Source organism: Cyanistes caeruleus, chromosome 3, assembly GCF_971803275.1.
Source record: "Cyanistes caeruleus chromosome 3, bCyaCae1.hap1.1, whole genome shotgun sequence".
Lineage (NCBI taxonomy): Eukaryota > Metazoa > Chordata > Aves > Passeriformes > Paridae > Cyanistes > Cyanistes caeruleus.
Genome location: NC_141703.1, coordinates 71,387,865 through 71,403,619, shown reverse-complemented (window position 1 = coordinate 71,403,619; position 15,755 = coordinate 71,387,865). Strand labels below are relative to the sequence as shown.

General features: G+C 44.7%; 2 protein-coding genes across 4 annotated transcripts in view; one reads left to right on the top strand and one right to left on the bottom strand.

Annotated features, from left to right (window-relative positions):
- Positions 1–9,030, bottom strand: part of LATS2 (large tumor suppressor kinase 2) — a 75,093-nt gene extending 66,063 nt beyond the window's left edge. The window contains exons 1-3 of one of the 3 annotated variants that reach the window (XM_086881861.1): positions 8,898–8,988; positions 7,894–8,006; positions 3,065–3,341 (exon numbers count right to left, since the gene is read on the bottom strand). The gene's annotated coding sequence lies outside the window, so the exon portion shown is untranslated. Of the gene's footprint in view, positions 1–3,064; positions 3,342–7,893; positions 8,007–8,897 lie in introns of all 3 variants that reach the window. The other 2 variants (XM_086881859.1, XM_086881863.1) reach the window with 2 other exon arrangements.
- On the top strand, positions 9,001–12,126 carry SAP18 (Sin3A associated protein 18). Its single transcript, XM_023919585.2, has 4 exons — positions 9,001–9,142; positions 9,362–9,471; positions 10,866–10,988; positions 11,650–12,126. The coding sequence occupies exons 1-4, from the start codon at positions 9,029–9,031 to the stop codon at positions 11,804–11,806; spliced, it is 504 nt and encodes a 167-aa protein (XP_023775353.1). The 5' UTR covers positions 9,001–9,028; the 3' UTR covers positions 11,807–12,126.
- The last annotated feature ends 3,629 nt before the right edge of the window (positions 12,127–15,755 follow it).

Genomic DNA, 15,755 nt, shown 5'->3' with positions numbered 1-15,755 from the left:
AAAGAAAAGGTGGTATGGGACTAGGTATGCATTGCTACAGCCAGGAGAGCAGGACTCATCTTTTCTGGAAGTCTTTTAAAAGCTATAACATTAGCAAAAGACTGCATTGCTGTTTGTCATAGTTTTGGCTTTACTCCTGGTTGGGCCAGCTAATGGTGTGCACAAAGTATAATTCCCACATTTCAGCAGTGCCCCTCTAGCCTTGCTCCATCAGTGACATGCAGGTAGGGCCAATAACAGTTGCACCTGATGTTTTTCAATTTTGCCAAGGACCAGCTGCTTTCAACTACCTTTTCCCATCTATTATCTCCGCCAGCTAGCCACTGATGAAGCCACTCACAATCCTGGTGACTGGGATCATGAGATTGCTGTCCTAGCAAGAAGCCAAGACTCATTCAGGCAGCCTGAAGAAACAGTAAAATCCCCTGCAGTCCAGCTGTCAGCATGTGTACAGAGCTAACAGGGCTGTGTAACTCACAGCCTACAAGAGAGCAGGGGGAGGATGAACTTTGGAGCTCCCAGGAACAGGTGCATAGCCCATTGTTGGTGGCCTTCTGCCACCAAAAATTACCAACTTAAGACGAGAAGCTCAAAGAAGGTGGGATGAAAAAGCATTCACCAAAATCCCTGAGTGCAAATGCAGTAGGAACTTCTCCATGGCTGACCAAAAATGTCATCTGCCATCTAAACATAAAATGAAAAATGTGTAATGCCTCCACTGGCATTGCATTAGCTGGCCACAGCTCAAAGAAAAACTATAGCTATGTTAGCACAAATACAGAAATCTTCCCACTTTATTTGCAGCCCAAGATGGATGGATGCTCATGAATCTCTCATTTTGACTGGTCTTCATGGTTTCTTATGAGAAACCAATTAATAACTTTGACAGTGTCAAAATAAATCATGCTTTATCTTTTAGAACTCTGAAGACCCGCATTTAATTGGTGTATCAGCTGGTAATTATTATGCCTTTACATTCCTTAAGCCTAAATAAAATAGAGCTTATTTTATCTTGCTTCACATTGAAGAAATCTAATCTAAGAGGTATAGAAGTGCCATTTCTCATGCTCTTCTATGCCCTGAAGTTTTATAGAAATTATTCTGAAATATTCTTAGCTTTGTGACAGGGATAACTAAACATAAAGCTAATTGTAAAGAAGTATTAACTCAATATTTTTTTCCTATCCACTTCTTTTTAAATAGTTTCTTTCCTCCCCCTTTCTTCATTTGTAAGAATTTTCCCTTTAGCATGTGAGGCACTTATTTCTTTTTTGGACAGCTGCACTTTCTTACACAACTTGTGAACACAAACGAAGAGTGCTGCTCACAGGAATCTGAGATGACACAGTCTGTCATGCTGTCACATAACTTGTCACATCGTACAGCCCATCAGTTGAAAACACCAGGTTATGGACAGAAATCATCTTCTGACTCCAACTGAACCACTTCAAGAGGGATGCCTTTTATTACCATCCTCTCTGGTCCTGATGTCACTGATGTGCCAGCACAGCTGCTTGTGTGATCCTTTCCTCACCCAATCCAGGCAAGAGCAGCAAGATTTTTGTAAACTCTTTAAGTATGAAGCCTTTGCCAAGCTGTTTCATTGCAACAACTCTATGGAGAGCTCATCACGACCAGCTCTGCCAAGAGAACCAATAGGAACAGCAAGAAATGTAAAAGCAGTGATTTCTTCTGCCAGCACCCTGGCCACTGTGTGCACTTCTTCCCATGTCCTAACCATTGCTCGTCTACAACCCCAGTGGACCCTCATTGCTCTGCAGCAAGACTTCCTACATTTGCAATTTCCCCAGCACCTCCTGCCATGTGCAAAATGGAATATGATACAGCTGATAACCATTGTCATGTAGAGAGGTTGTTCCTTCTTAGTCTAAGGAATAGGTGTGGACAAATTTTCTAGGAACTTTTGAAGTTCCTGTGTGCAGGAGCCAAAGTGATTCTGGCTTGCATTGTGCCTACAGCACATTCTGTTTTCCTGGCACTATTCCTGCCACTACCATTAGGATTATTTCAGTGTTTCCACTAAGCACTGTGTCTCTGAGGCAACCAATCTGTCAGAATTCATTCTGGACTCAGTCATCACATATTGTAAACTCCCAGTGATGGACAGTTCCCTTCTTTAAAAAAGATTGTTAGAGTTAATTGATATTGCATAGCATTCAGTAAAGAATTTGGTTTGATGTGTTGTGGACAAAATGTGGATAATTTAGTGCAGCCAGAAATTTTTGTCATCAGTGGCCATTCAGAGAAAAACCACAAAAGAAACTGAAAAGAGAAAGATAATTGTTTTCTGATCTTCTTGTTGAAGCAAAAAATATATTTCTGCAAGGCAGCTGAACTGTATCAGGGTGCTGGGGCTTTGCTTTATGTTTGACAAGGCTGGGCACATGGAACTACTTATTTTGGAGAAAAGTTTTGCTTGACACCTTATGATGATGCTTCTGGAAGAAGGACATATGTAATGTCTTGCGCAACATCATCCTTTCTTATGAAGGATATGCACTGCTCTCATAAACTTTCTGTGGGGCTCTGTGAGCCCCAGAAGGAAGCCAGAAAAAAACATGCCTCTTACTGGGGCTGTCCAGAGAGGATTCACTTGTCAACAGTACCCTCATCATTGCAGAATCAGTGTGAAATACCACAGACAAGAGAGGTTCTTTCTGTTAAGATCCGACACACTGGGGCAGAAAATGAAGAGGGAAGTATCTGTTCTTGGCATGCAGGATCTTTATCCATTTACTATTATCAATAGGAACAGTGTGTGCCACAGACTGGAAACTTCTAGGAGTGTATGGCAAGATAAAGAGAAGCGTAACCAGGGAGCTGCATATAAAGTAAGTGTATGTTGGTACACTCAGCTGGAGTTTTCTTCCTCAGGAGAAAAAGGTTAAGTACTTTAATATGATTCTTCCATGGGAAGGGAAAAGAACAAATATTTGGGGGAAAATACTGAAATAACCATCAACCTAATCTGTTAACACTTACTCATGGAAATGTTCCCACCAAACCGTGAACAGGAAGGTGTCTATCTGATGGAGACACTCACCCCTTTCTCAGACTTGTGTCGTTTTCAAGGATAGGATCACATTAATCCAGGAAGCGAGCAGGGAATGGATTTGTCTGCGCAGGAAGTGTGGAAGACAATATTAAGGCCATCTCTTCCAGCTGCTGATGTTATGAGGAAACACACTGACTTTGCCGTGTAGGGCACTTGGAAGACAGCGCTGCTGCCCCAGAGCAGCCAGCACTGGGCACTGGGTCAGGCAGCCTCTGTGTCCCCAGGAAAAATCAGTTCACTCAGTGGGCAGCAGCAGCATCTGCAACTGGGGAAAGCACCAGCAATGAAAACCTTTGCACTAGCTTGGTTTCTCACCACTGCTTTCAGCAGTGGAGATGACCAGTGAAGGAAAACCAGGAAACACAGCTCCCAGGGAGTGCAGGCAGGGACCCACACTACTGACCCAACTATCTGCAGTGAATTACAGGCTGACCAACTTCCAGCGTTGGTTGTCCTCTCTATAAAACACGTCTCATACACAATTTAAAAACTTCCACTTATTGAAATGACAACCCGTTTGTTCCTCCCTCACAGTGTATGAACGTTTTTCTACTGAGGTAATTTCAGACAAGCAGTAGGGGGGAAATCAGGAATCTATGGTAGAGTATTACCCAAGTTATAAAAGCAGTTTATTACTCTATTGTGTGTCTAAAATTTCTGGAATATTGTAGCAGATGTATTTTATAGAGAAATGACTACACATTTTAATGAAACCCAGGTTTAGGTTCTGGCGATATTTCTTCCTGAATTTTGTATTTTGTAACCAAGTCTACAACTCCACCATGAAAAATCAATAGAATATTTAGCACACCTTACCATCTCACCTTCACAGATGTTTGTACAGAGAAGAAAATATCTGTTTGTGGCAGACCAGGAGTTACTTTTTCTTAAAACAGAAGTCTGATTTCCTCTGCTGACAACTACAAGCTCACAGTTTGTTCTGATCCCCTCCAGGTGAAATTCAAGTGGTCATTAGAATTTTTTGCTTATGCTCTCTTGCATAAGCTGTACTCTTTAGCTGATTTAGATTGTGAGCAGTTTTGCACTGCATCAGCCTGAAGTGCTGTGGCTCTCCAGCTCCCTCCTCACACTGCTCAGGGGATGCAGGCAGGGTCACATTCTGCATACTTTATCACTGCCCTGTGGGAAGCAACACCCTAAGGAAAACAAGATTGATCCCCACTGTTCCCAACTCCTTTGTTCAGGCCTGTGGCAGAGCTCAGGGGCAGTGTGGACATCCTGAATCCCTCACATACCCAGGTGTCCAACATTAGTCTCAGCTGACTTCAGATAAATCACAGGGTTTGTTGTTGGTGTTTTTATTTTCTTTTATTTTTTTTTTTGTAATATTACTGTTCAATCCTGTGTGTTTGCTTTATGAAAGTATTTCTAACAGGAGTAAGCATACCTGACAAATTTAATTTCTTTCTCAAAAGTATGTGGATGCTGCAGGTTTCTGACAAACTGCTGTTGGTATCTAAATTAAACAGAAGTAACAGATATGTGAGTGATAATGTTTATCTGCCTAATACATTATTCTTTGAATATTTTTTTCTGAAACTGAAACAGAAGCATCCTGAGGATACTCTTTTAGGAAACACCTGATGTGGAATAGTTCCAGCAGAATGGCAGAATTATAACATTTGGCAACATCACAAATGACTTTCAATATTTAATCAAGGTCTTACACTGGCAGGTATGAGGCAGCTTGTTTACAAGGCACAGCAGTGGCTCTGCCTTGCGTACACTGCCTGTGTGCCTGGAGCGAGCACAAATCTGCACAGCCTGACTGGTGCTACTGTCACATTAGCAGTTAAACCATTTTGCAATACTGCAGAACAGTAAATCACCTTCAAAGCATTTTTATTAACTTTTAGTCTTTCTGAGTCTTCTGACTTTGCAGAGAAAAAAAAAAAAGAAAAGAAGAAAAGAAGAGAAAAACATATATGTAACTTATATACAAGTACAGATTCTTCCCAGGTAGCTAAGTCTTGGTGCTCCTGAATCAGGATGCTGTCTCAGAGGTTTCTGTAGGCTTTACACATCCAGTGCCAGAGTCCTTTCCTACAACCCAGCCCCACCAGCCTGTCCTGCACCGACTCATTCACCTGCTGCCTCACAGGCAGGTTGAATAGGACCACAGAAGCCCAAGAGTTACGGCGCATTTCATGAGCCCAAATCATCTAAATTTAAAACAGGAAACAGAAACTGAAGCTTATATGAAAACAGTGTAATTGTCTAGCAGCACGACAGGCTTCTTGAAATTCACACTAACTTTGGTGCAAAACACAGGAAATTAAAACACTAGTGAAATCTACTTCACACAGAGCATTCTGAACACAAAAACACACCCATGACATCACTATGACACAAAAGGTAGGAAATACCAGTGATTGTTTTTGCAAAGAAGTTGTGCTTGTGCTCTTCCTCCACCAGTTAAAGTTGGTTTGCAGTAGAAGCTCTGTCTAATTTGAGACTTTGCTCTCTCAATTGATTGTAAAGATGTTTGAAAGTTGACTGTGCTGTTGCCAGAATAGGGTAGTTGAACTTCCCACAGTCAAGATAAAGATCAAGTCCTCTATCAAACAGGCTTTATGGCGTACACATACAATGAAGAAAAACTAAGGAGCTGTGTATTGTCCTGGTTATAAAGAAGTCAGAAACACAGCAAATAAGCCAGAAGTCCCGGGAGCCTTGGGAACCTGCTGCCGAGGCTAATTCAGTTTCCTTGAACTCGCGTTCGATACATTCGTGAGTCTGAAACGTTTGGAACTCCTTATTCTGGTCATGCTACAATGTTTCTAGTTTCTGGGGCGGGGAGTTTGCCTCCATGGTTGATATCCCGGGCTCAGCTGTGCCGTTACTTTCTGTATCTTCCCAATGACATTTGTTATTTGCTACAATCCTTCCGTTGTACCTAGAAAGTTTTAAGCTACCCGGTACCAGCTGCTCCTTTTGTTTTTCCCTTTCAGTCGCAAGTTACTCACAGTAAGTGCTTTGTAGGTCAGTGGGCTCCTTGACCCACAGTGCTCCTCTCTAAAGGCTGTGGCAGCTTTGCCCGGTCCCAGATCCTAATGGCATCAACTCGCCATCTCATTCATGCGTGTCCTAGATGCCCCAACAAACAATTCACAGTTTGCTATTTAAATAACCACTTCTTTAAGAACATATGTTAACAATACTTACAGGAGCAATCCATGCTTCCAAACCACTTGTCTCCTACTCCACAGGTATTCTACAGGAAAAGTTTGAATAATATTTTGGACCTTCACATCAGCAAAGGCTGGAGACTTGCTCCTATGCACAGTCTTACCCAGCCTCACTACCTCAGCGGGAATCTTTCATTTTTCTTACAGTGTACCCTATATGTATACGTGTTTGCATGTAAAGACATTTTTTGCACAGCACACAAGCAGAGGAGACCTCTTACTCCCCAAAACCTAAGGAAATGTGAGGGGACGGTGAAGCAATCAACCATCCTGCTACACTGAAGGGATACACCCTGCTCCATTCCTATTCTCTCCCTCTGCCTCCCAGCTGCTCCTGGACATGCATTTCCCACCCCTCGCCTTGCACCAGGTGTAGCAATTGTGGAATCAGTTTAGAAAGTGTCAGGTGAAATGAACTGAGAGAAACAGCCCCCACTAGATAATTTTCTCTTAAATTGGGGAACTTATTTTTGGAAGTATCTAGTGAGAGTTACGCTTGGCAGAAGGGAGAGAAAAACCTGTCACAAGCAGCGGGAACTAAATCCCCCTCCTCTGGCAAAAGCAAGCGGTTGGACCAACTCCAGCACATGAGACCTCAGCCTAAACCTGTGGGAACCCAGTTTATGATGTTATGCCTTGTTTAACCAGACAGCCCCATCCCGAGTAAAACCCACACCCTGCAGCTCCATCACTGCATTTTCATTTCCAAATAATTTTCAACTTTTGCTTCCAAACACATGATGTAAGAGTCTAAGATTTTAGACTGAAAATAAATTGTATTGATACAGTTCATGCATAATAAATTAATTAATGCTTTAATTTACTTAAAACTCAGGCACACTAGGGTCAATTTTCACATAAATAATGTACTCCCAAAGTTCTAGCAGAAGGAACTACTCAGATTCGTAACAGAATTGTGCTTTATTTGTTACAGCTGTTCCCTTACAATACTTGACATAAATTCCTTTGTTTCAGAAATGGTAGTTCACACACTAAGCCCAAAATGTGTATTATCATGGCAGATATAATTAATTTTATTGGAGTGATAAACTGAATTGTTGCCTGGGAAATCAAAATCCACAAATGGTGGTAAGGCTGACTCATTGCCTATGGTAACAAAATGATGATTTTCTCTAACTTCATGTAGATTAAAAACTGTACAACACTATCCAGACTACTACAAAAGGAAGTTAATAAAAACTGAGGGTCAACTGTAGCAGGTTGCTGGTTCTTTTGTCCTGTATTTGGTGAGCCACAAATCAACATTTTAAACCAAATACTGTTTCTTATATTAGAGTGAAATGCAAGAGGTTTGTTTTTGTTTTTTTTTTTTGGTAGTATGGACTCATAACCCTTTTTCTTTTTTATGATATACAGAGAAACATAATATGCAAATGTATTTTTATAATATTTATCTCCCTTTATATTTTAATAATATTTTCCTCCCCTAAATACTTTTTTCAATAAATAATACCTTTGAAACATGCATCTACAGTGTTCAGAAGAGTGAAATCAAACCACATCACCCTTAGAGAACAGGTTCTTCAACACTTACAACACCTAAACAAGCAGGTGCTTTTTGCATGGTGGAGAACTTAAAATACTTACTTGTGGTGCTAGACTTACACTCGGGACAGCAGCCCAAAGGCACCAGGAGCCCCCTGACTCAGGGGCGCGTACGGCACAACCTGCGACAGCTCCGGTGGCGCTGCTGCTCTCTGCTGCAGGCACCAACAGAGAATGGTGTGAGGAGTGCAGGCACACCGCAATAATATAGCATCAAATTCGGCTTAACGGGGTGCTTAAGGGATGTGAGGATGTGTGCTACGAGGACAGGCTGAGGGAGCTGGGGCTGTTCACAGACACGGCTCACTGTGTGGGAATACTTGGGGGGCAGGAGCAAAGGCTGACAGCCAGGCTTCTCAGCGACGTCCCGCCACAGAACCGGAGGTAAAGGGCACAAACTGACAAAAGAAATAAACTTTTTTGTTTGTTTCTCTCTCTATTTTTTTTTTTTTTTTTAAACTGCAGAGGCGACTGAGCCCTGGAACAGGTTTCCCAGAGAACTCCGTCCTTGGGCATACTCAGAATCCGTGCAGCCCTTGCTGATCCTGCTTCGAGCAGGGTTTGGAGCGGGCAGCCTCCTACAGTCTCAGCAAATCTTTCAGTCCCTGATATGTGATTATCTTGCACCTGAGAGCACGCTTCTGCTTATTTTTACAGGGAACTGTAATTATTTTTACAGTTTTGCTCTCAAAACGAGAAATAAATTCAGTGGAAGTAATCCGAAAATAAATTCTGTGAAAACAACTGAGCCCCTCTTCCTCCACTGCTTTGAGTAACAAGCAACTCTCGACATTTTTAAAAGCTACCACAAAACCACTTATTCTGTACTCTTTTATAGATATTATGTATTCCCCCTTTTTTTGTAAGACACGACCGCAGACTCACATTTAACCTAATAAAAGATTCCACATGTGGGGGGGAAAAAAAAAGAAAAAAAGAAAAAAAAGAAAAAAAAGAAAATGGGAAGCGTATGCATTTGCTCTTTCCCTGAATGTAATATTAAGGGAAACTAGATTCTGAGTAGATTTCCCGCTAGTTTATCTCACCCTGCGGCTCTTGGAGCGGTTCGCTGTGCAGCTTTCCCCTGCACGAGACCCGCGGCTCCCTGAGGGAAGGGCGGTGCCTCAGGCCTGGGGGAGGAGCCCCGCCGGGTTCGCCCCGCCCCTGCTCTCGCGAGATGGGCGGTGCGCGGCGCGACATCCGGGAGCGGCGCGGCAAGATGGCGGTGGAGTCGCGGGTGACGCAGGAGGAGATCAAGAAGGAGCCGGAGAAGCCGATCGACCGCGAGAAGGTGTCCCGAGTGCGGGCTGCTGGTGCCGCGCCGCTTCGCCGGCCGCTCCAGGGCGGATAGCGGGGGTGGGGGGAGTGGGGAGGTCTAGTGACGACGTGAGGCCTCCGGCGGAGGGGGGGGGGGCGTGGCGAACGGCCTCTCATCGTAATCCCCACCTCTGCGTCTCCTCGCCCTCATCCCCATCCTCATCCTCATTCTCACCCCCGCCTCACCCCCCAGACGTGCCCGCTGCTGCTTCGCGTCTTCACCACCAACAATGGGCGGCACCACCGCATGGACGAGTTCTCCCGCGGCAACGTGCCCTCCAGCGAGCTGCAGATCTACACCTGGTGAGTGACACCTCCTCTGCGCCTGGCCATGGCGCGGGGCCAGCCGGGGCTCGCCTGGGCCCCAGGGGCCAGGAGGAGCTGTACAGGCTCCGGGCAGTTTTCGCTGCTGCTGGTGTGGAGCGGCTGTGGCTGTGCCCTGGCAGCTGAGAGGAGTTAGCTCTGGAAGCGCAGCTTTGCGCGGAAGTGAGCGCTCAGCCACTGAGGTTTAGTGCGGCCGAAGTGCCTATTTACTGCTGCATGTAATCGGTGGCTTGTGCTGTGGCGATGGTTATCACAGCACATCTTCTCAACGCAGAGGTTCTCCTTTGATGCGCATATTTTGTTCCAACAGCCCCGTTTATTCAGCAGATGTAATTGTCCCAGAAGGCTTGAAACGTTGTGTGAATGGTTTGTTGATTTAACTCAGACTCCTCTGAGAGTGGAGTAATGAATTTTCTTTTTGCATGGCCAGGTAGCAGTGCTTTAACAGAGCTGCTTCTTATCACTCTCAGATTTATTTTGGAGAACTGCCTTAGTCTCCGTTGCAAACATGTTAGACTTTGTAGTATTTTGAATAATGCCTTTGAAAAGGAATTACGCTGCTTTTTAAACCCTGCATGATGTTTGCCAGAGTTGTAACTCATAGATTGTGTAGTTGAATAAATCAATTTTTGTGGATACCAAAGCATGCAGTTCTAATTTACTTCTAAGTGGGATTTATGGACTCTGTCCAGGCTGCTGGTGGTGTCTGAGTTGTTTCCCATCTGCAGAAGTCAGAATGGGCATTGTCTGTCAACACACTGCTTCTTGGTTGCCTGAAGCATGGAGTGAGTGCACAGTCTGTATAATTAGAGACACTTTACTTGTGATGACTGAGTACTTTTGTTCTTGAAATTCTAGATATGAGCTTTAGCCATGCTCTGGTTGAAGGCTGGGTAAAGGAGTGCTGCCTGGTAGGGCAGAAATGGAAAGCTATTTTGTTTTTCTGCTTTTCTTACATTTCCTCTAACAGTTAATAAGCTTATTTTAATACACATGTCAGCTTAGGTGAGGAAACTCTTACACTGTACCTTGTGGGAATGTATTTTAAAAAAAAGGCTCCTGCTGTTTAAATGGCAACTCTTCAGAGAGGCCTGGAGATGCAGATGTTGAAATGTGTAGAGAGATGAAGAGATTGATCTGAATATTGCAGTGAATCAGACACATTTGCACTAGAGCATGTTGCCTCCAGTGTGCCCTAGGTGGTGAGTTCTCCCAGGTGTTGCAGTCGGTAACTGTGGACATAGGTAGGCCAAGGCAGACAAACATATGGTTAAGTTGTAGCAATATATTGATTCCATCTTAAATGTTTTGGGAAGCTTTCTTTACTGTTCCTTTGAGAGTGTGAAGCACTTTGGTTTGTTTGTTTGATCTAGGATGGATGCAACTCTGAAAGAGCTGACCAGCTTAGTGAAAGAAGTTTACCCAGAAGCACGGAAGAAGGGCACACATTTCAACTTTGCAATTGTTTTTACAGATCTCAAGAGGCCTGGCTATAGGTAAATGACATTTCTTCTGCGAGTTAATAGAATACTTGGGGCACCAGAACAGTAAATTGTTCTTTATTAATACTGATTTAAAGTTCAGAATCCACATACCAAACTTCTGAAGTTTTGTATGGTGACTGCTTTAAATTGTGCTGGTGACCATCCCTGTCAATGTGTTCCCAAAACTATGAACCTGTGTGCTAGAGGGCAGTGGTTGCTGTATTGGAAACTGGAACATGGCCCTCCAACCTGAGATGATGCTTTGTTCCTGGTAGGTCTTGCACCTGAGTTACAGCAGTGATCTTGTTGCAGGTGTTTCTCCTTCAAAATGATATGAGCTAATCTTTGTCAGTGTCCAGTGGATGTACCCTGCTTTCGAATCTGGTGGGGTCTTGTGCTTTGTCTGTATGGCAGGGGGTAAGGGGTTCTCACTAATATTTAACATAATAGGGTAGGAGGCTCCTCTGTGCTGTGAGAAAGAGCAGTTGGTGTAGCTTTCCTTGATGCACCCAGGTCTGCAGAGAAAAACCCCAGTGTTTTGAGTACACAGCTGCATGTGTGCAGTGCAGGGGGTGGCATGGGAAGGGAGCTGTGAACCAGTGCAGTTCCTGTTTTGGACATCTGGAGAGATTGGCCACTGATAACTAATTTGCTTTTCCTCTGCTACTCACAGGGTGAAGGAGATCGGCAGCACCATGTCGGGCAGGAAGGGCACAGATGATTCCATGACATTGCAGTCTCAGAAATTCCAGATAGGAGACTATTTGGATATAGCAATTACCCCTCCGAATCGTGCACCACCCCCGTCAAGCCGCATGAGACCTTACTAAAGTCTTACTTCTCTTTGTATGATGACATATTCTGATTATTCCTACTTGCTGTTCTAAAGCAGGCTTATTTTTTTGCTTTTGTTGCCAAGTACCTGAAGACAAAGCTGAGCATTGTATTAGAAAGTTAACCCTTAAACATTAACTTCTAGTTTGTTTAGAAGAAACCCCTTCAGCAGCACTATCATCCTATCACTGATTGTTATAGTTTGAGTAGTAAGTTAGTGTGTCCAGTGTTCTGAAGACTTCCATGAAATATGACCAGGAGGGTTACAGGTGTTCTGTAGTTCTGTCTTGTTTGGAATAAAAATTAATGTTATTAATCTTTTGACTGTTTAGTGGTGTTTCAGTGCTTGAGGCTGCTCTGTGTTAGAAGTTACTAATGGTGCTGGGGGGTGTGGAGGATGTTTAGCACTCAGATTCTAGAATCTGAAAATGGAGGAAGGGGTAGTTCAGGGATCTCAGTTGTCCATGGGGCAGCTGGAAGACTGGTGTGTCTGGTGTTGCCTGGTACCTTAAGGAGTGGGATGAAGAAGGGGTGACCTATGTCCCAGCAAAGTGGTGCAGGGTGGGACTTAGCTCAGTGGATTGCCAGCTGGATTCCCTCTGTCACTGCAGGGGGAGATGCGCCTCTGGTCTTCCAGCAGAGGGTCCAGCTGTCCTTGGCTGACTGGGAGCATCCAGCTGGTGTGGACAGGACCAGGCGCTTGGTTTCTACACCTTGAGCCCCTGTGTGCTCAGAGCAAGGCACGGGCAGGAGCAGAAGCAGTAACTGCTCAGAATCTCCACCTTCCTCTCCCAAGGCCTGAGCAGAGGCTAGGACTGAAGTAAATGTTCCCATCTGCTGGGGACAAAATGTGCTTTGTGTCATGAGCTGGGATCTATGTTTGCTCTTTTTTACTTCTCAGGAGTCCCTTGGTTCAGTCTGAGGGAGTTCTGCCCATGCCTTAACTCTCTTCTGTCCCCCTTCTCTGGGTTCTAAGTGAGGGAGTTGCAATTTTGCTCTCCAGAAGAGGTTTCCTGACTTGTAACACTTTGCAGAGATAATCATTCTCCTGCCCATGCCCTGCCAAGGATACCAGACCCCCACCTCCCTTCCAGAATCTCTCTGAACATCCCCTTCTCCCTGTCCTTTCTCAGAGGGCCATCTTTCTCTGCCTCCAACAAGTGACAAACATCCAGATCACTCCTGCAGGTCTCCAGCCTGTGTTCCCTGGCCTCTGGCTGCAGCAGCAAGCCCGGTGAGCTGGGCTCCCTGGCAGGGCCAGAAGCATTCTACATCCTGCCTGTGGGGTGCAGTACAGTCAAACAGACCCAGCTACAGAACCAAGTTAACTTCCCCTAATTTCTTTTTTACCTTCTGGTAAAAAAGTAGTAGCTACTGGAGGCTGCCCTGCTACCATACATGGGGCTTCTTCCTCTTTCTCTGTCTCTTCTGGTGTGTCTTTCCTGCCTGTCCAGGTTGGCTTGTCATGAAAGACTCTCTGCTGTGCTTCCCCAGGCAGACTTGACTTTTAGTTCTAGTTTTCCCCCCTCATTTTATGCACCTAAACCAATGCTGGTTTTTTTTTCAATCTAATAAACAGAAAAGAATACTTTCTTTTTATATAAAAAAATGCTATTTTTTTTTCCATAACCCCCCCACCATTACCTTCTAACGCCTCACTTAAATATTGCTGCCACTGTTGATCATTAGCCAGGTTTTCAGTTAACAGGAGGAAAAAAGATTCTTTTCCACATACTCAGGCCTTAATTAAGTTTTCACAGTCACCTTCTGATTTCATCACCCCTCCAGTATAGGTACATATGTATGTACGGCCACAAACAGAGACTACAGCATCAGAAAGCCAGCACTGTCCTGCAGTGGCAGCACAAGCCTGAGAGAAGTTCTGCAGCACTTTTGGGAGAGGTCATGGTGTGAGGGTTGATTGCCTCCTTAGTGTAAAGATGGAGGACAACTCCCACACTTTTTCAACAACCTGGGCAGCAGCATAGTCCTCCCTCTCTGTTTGCCATCTGACTGGAGCAGTTGTAAAGACTTAAATTTTACTTTAAAGCTCTGCTTCAAAAGCAGTAACAGCTGTGATGCAGCAGGAACACATCAAACATTATCAGCAAATTCTCACTTTTGCATTGGAAAGCATGGAAAAATGAGGAGGTCTCTGAAATCCTGTTGTGCCAGAGCAGGTGAATGATGACTACCAGGGTAGTGTTCAAAGAGCAGCACTATAAGTAATGCAACAGCTAAGATTCGACCTGCCAAAACCAAAGCAATCCAATTATCTACTGTTGTCTAAGCCCTCATGTCTGGACTTTGTGTGACTCAGATGGGTTAAAAAAAACAGTATCAGTTCCCCCTGTGGCATGTGCCTTGCAAAACACCCATGTGGTGTTGTGCACCCGGCCACAAACACCTGCCAGTGGTGAGGAGGTGCCTGGCTGGCATACTGGGGCAAGGTCAATGCTGATGGCTGGGGTCAGAGGGGCTGGGGTGTTTGGGACCCTCCCTGGGGTATTTCCAGTCTCACAGAACTGACAGGCTTAAATAGAAACAACCTCACCCAAAACCTCAACTGACCTCCTCAACACTCAGCAAGAAAATCCAGTGCAAATGACAGCCTCAAGGGCTCCTCTGGGTGAGCTCCTCCAGCTGCTGGCTGAGCTGTCAATTCCCCAAGCTGTGCCTCAGGCAAGCACGAGGTAGTGTTTTCAAACTTAAAAAGACCTGGGGGTCTTTAACAGGGGCCTGCACTTGGCCCAGGCTTTAGAGGACAGGAGGGGAAACCAAAACAGTAGTTTCCATGAGGGCATTTGAAGAAGAGTACCAGGCACACAGCAGTCCCTGAATGCCCTCAAATGCTTGCTCAGCTGGGGCTGTGTAGAGTCCAGGTTGGGTAAAGCTGGTAAAGTCCTGCTGGTAAATCATGCCCCATCCCCACTGCCTTTGCCATAACAATATCTCTGGAGAGCAGGAGGCTTATGGTAGAAAGGGAGACAGGAAGCACATGCTTATAGAAGTACTAAAGGTTTCAAATAGGTCTCACCAGCCACAGCAGCCTACACAGCCAGGAACAAACCACACCAACTCTGCACTTATGGATAGGGCCCTCTTGCAAGTGCCAGGTTAGTCCTAGCAGCTCTGTTCTCTCCAGCCCAATTCATGCACAGCCACCCAAGCAGTTGTTCCAGTGAGAGGGGAGTTTGTAAGGAGTGTTGGATGCTGTGGTGAAGAGGAGGAATTTCTTCAGCTGCCACCAAAGTGATTATGGAGGAACAGCTTTAGGCAGCCTTACCAAAGCAGCTAGATAGACAGGATAGGATTCACCCAGCCAGGGAAGGAGGACATCGTGGCTCCCACACCCATCCTTTCCCTTCTCATGCCTCAACAACTGCCAAGGCCTTTGCAGGCAGGCAGTGATTTGGGTCAGTGCAGTCCCTGTACAATTTAATCTTGGAAAACAGTAATTAGCTCCCAGTGGTTGGGAAAGTGGAATAGATTTCCCTGCAGCCACAACTGCTGTGATGCAAGCAATAACCTACAGTGTGGGACCTGCAGCTGGAGGAGGAAAAGTGGGAACAAGCAGAAGGCCCTACATTGGTTTACAACAATTTTGTAAGCAATCATTAGAGAATGTAAGCCCAGGGCTTTAAGCCAGGAATACAATATGTCAAAAATTGTGGAAGCAATTTGAACACCTTCCTGCTGGATATTCTGCAACTATGCTTTGCTTGACCTCTTCCACATAAATGCCTGTGTGACAGAGCATCTTATTCCATGGACCATTTCCCATGCATTTGTGCTACTTTTTTAAAAAACTCTTCAACTTGCATTAGGCAAGACAAATTCAAAGAAATTCCTGCATCTGGTCAGCTCCCTACTATGTCAACTGCCCCTTTGTAAAAAAGTAGGTATTGGTGTAAGGTCTTACCTTTAAGCTGGTATTGGCAGCAT

What these genes read in the sequence shown, in the direction of transcription:
- SAP18 (XM_023919585.2), top strand. Translation starts at nt 9,029, where the DNA reads ATGGGCGGTGCGCGGCGCGACATCCGGGAGCGGCGCGGCAAGATGGCG. An exon ending in GAGCTGCAGATCTACACCTG is followed by an intron (nt 9,472 to 10,865) that starts GTGAGTGACACC and finishes TGTTTGATCTAG; the next exon opens with GATGGATGCAACTCTGAAAG. An exon ending in CTCAAGAGGCCTGGCTATAG is followed by an intron (nt 10,989 to 11,649) that starts GTAAATGACATT and finishes TGCTACTCACAG; the next exon opens with GGTGAAGGAGATCGGCAGCA.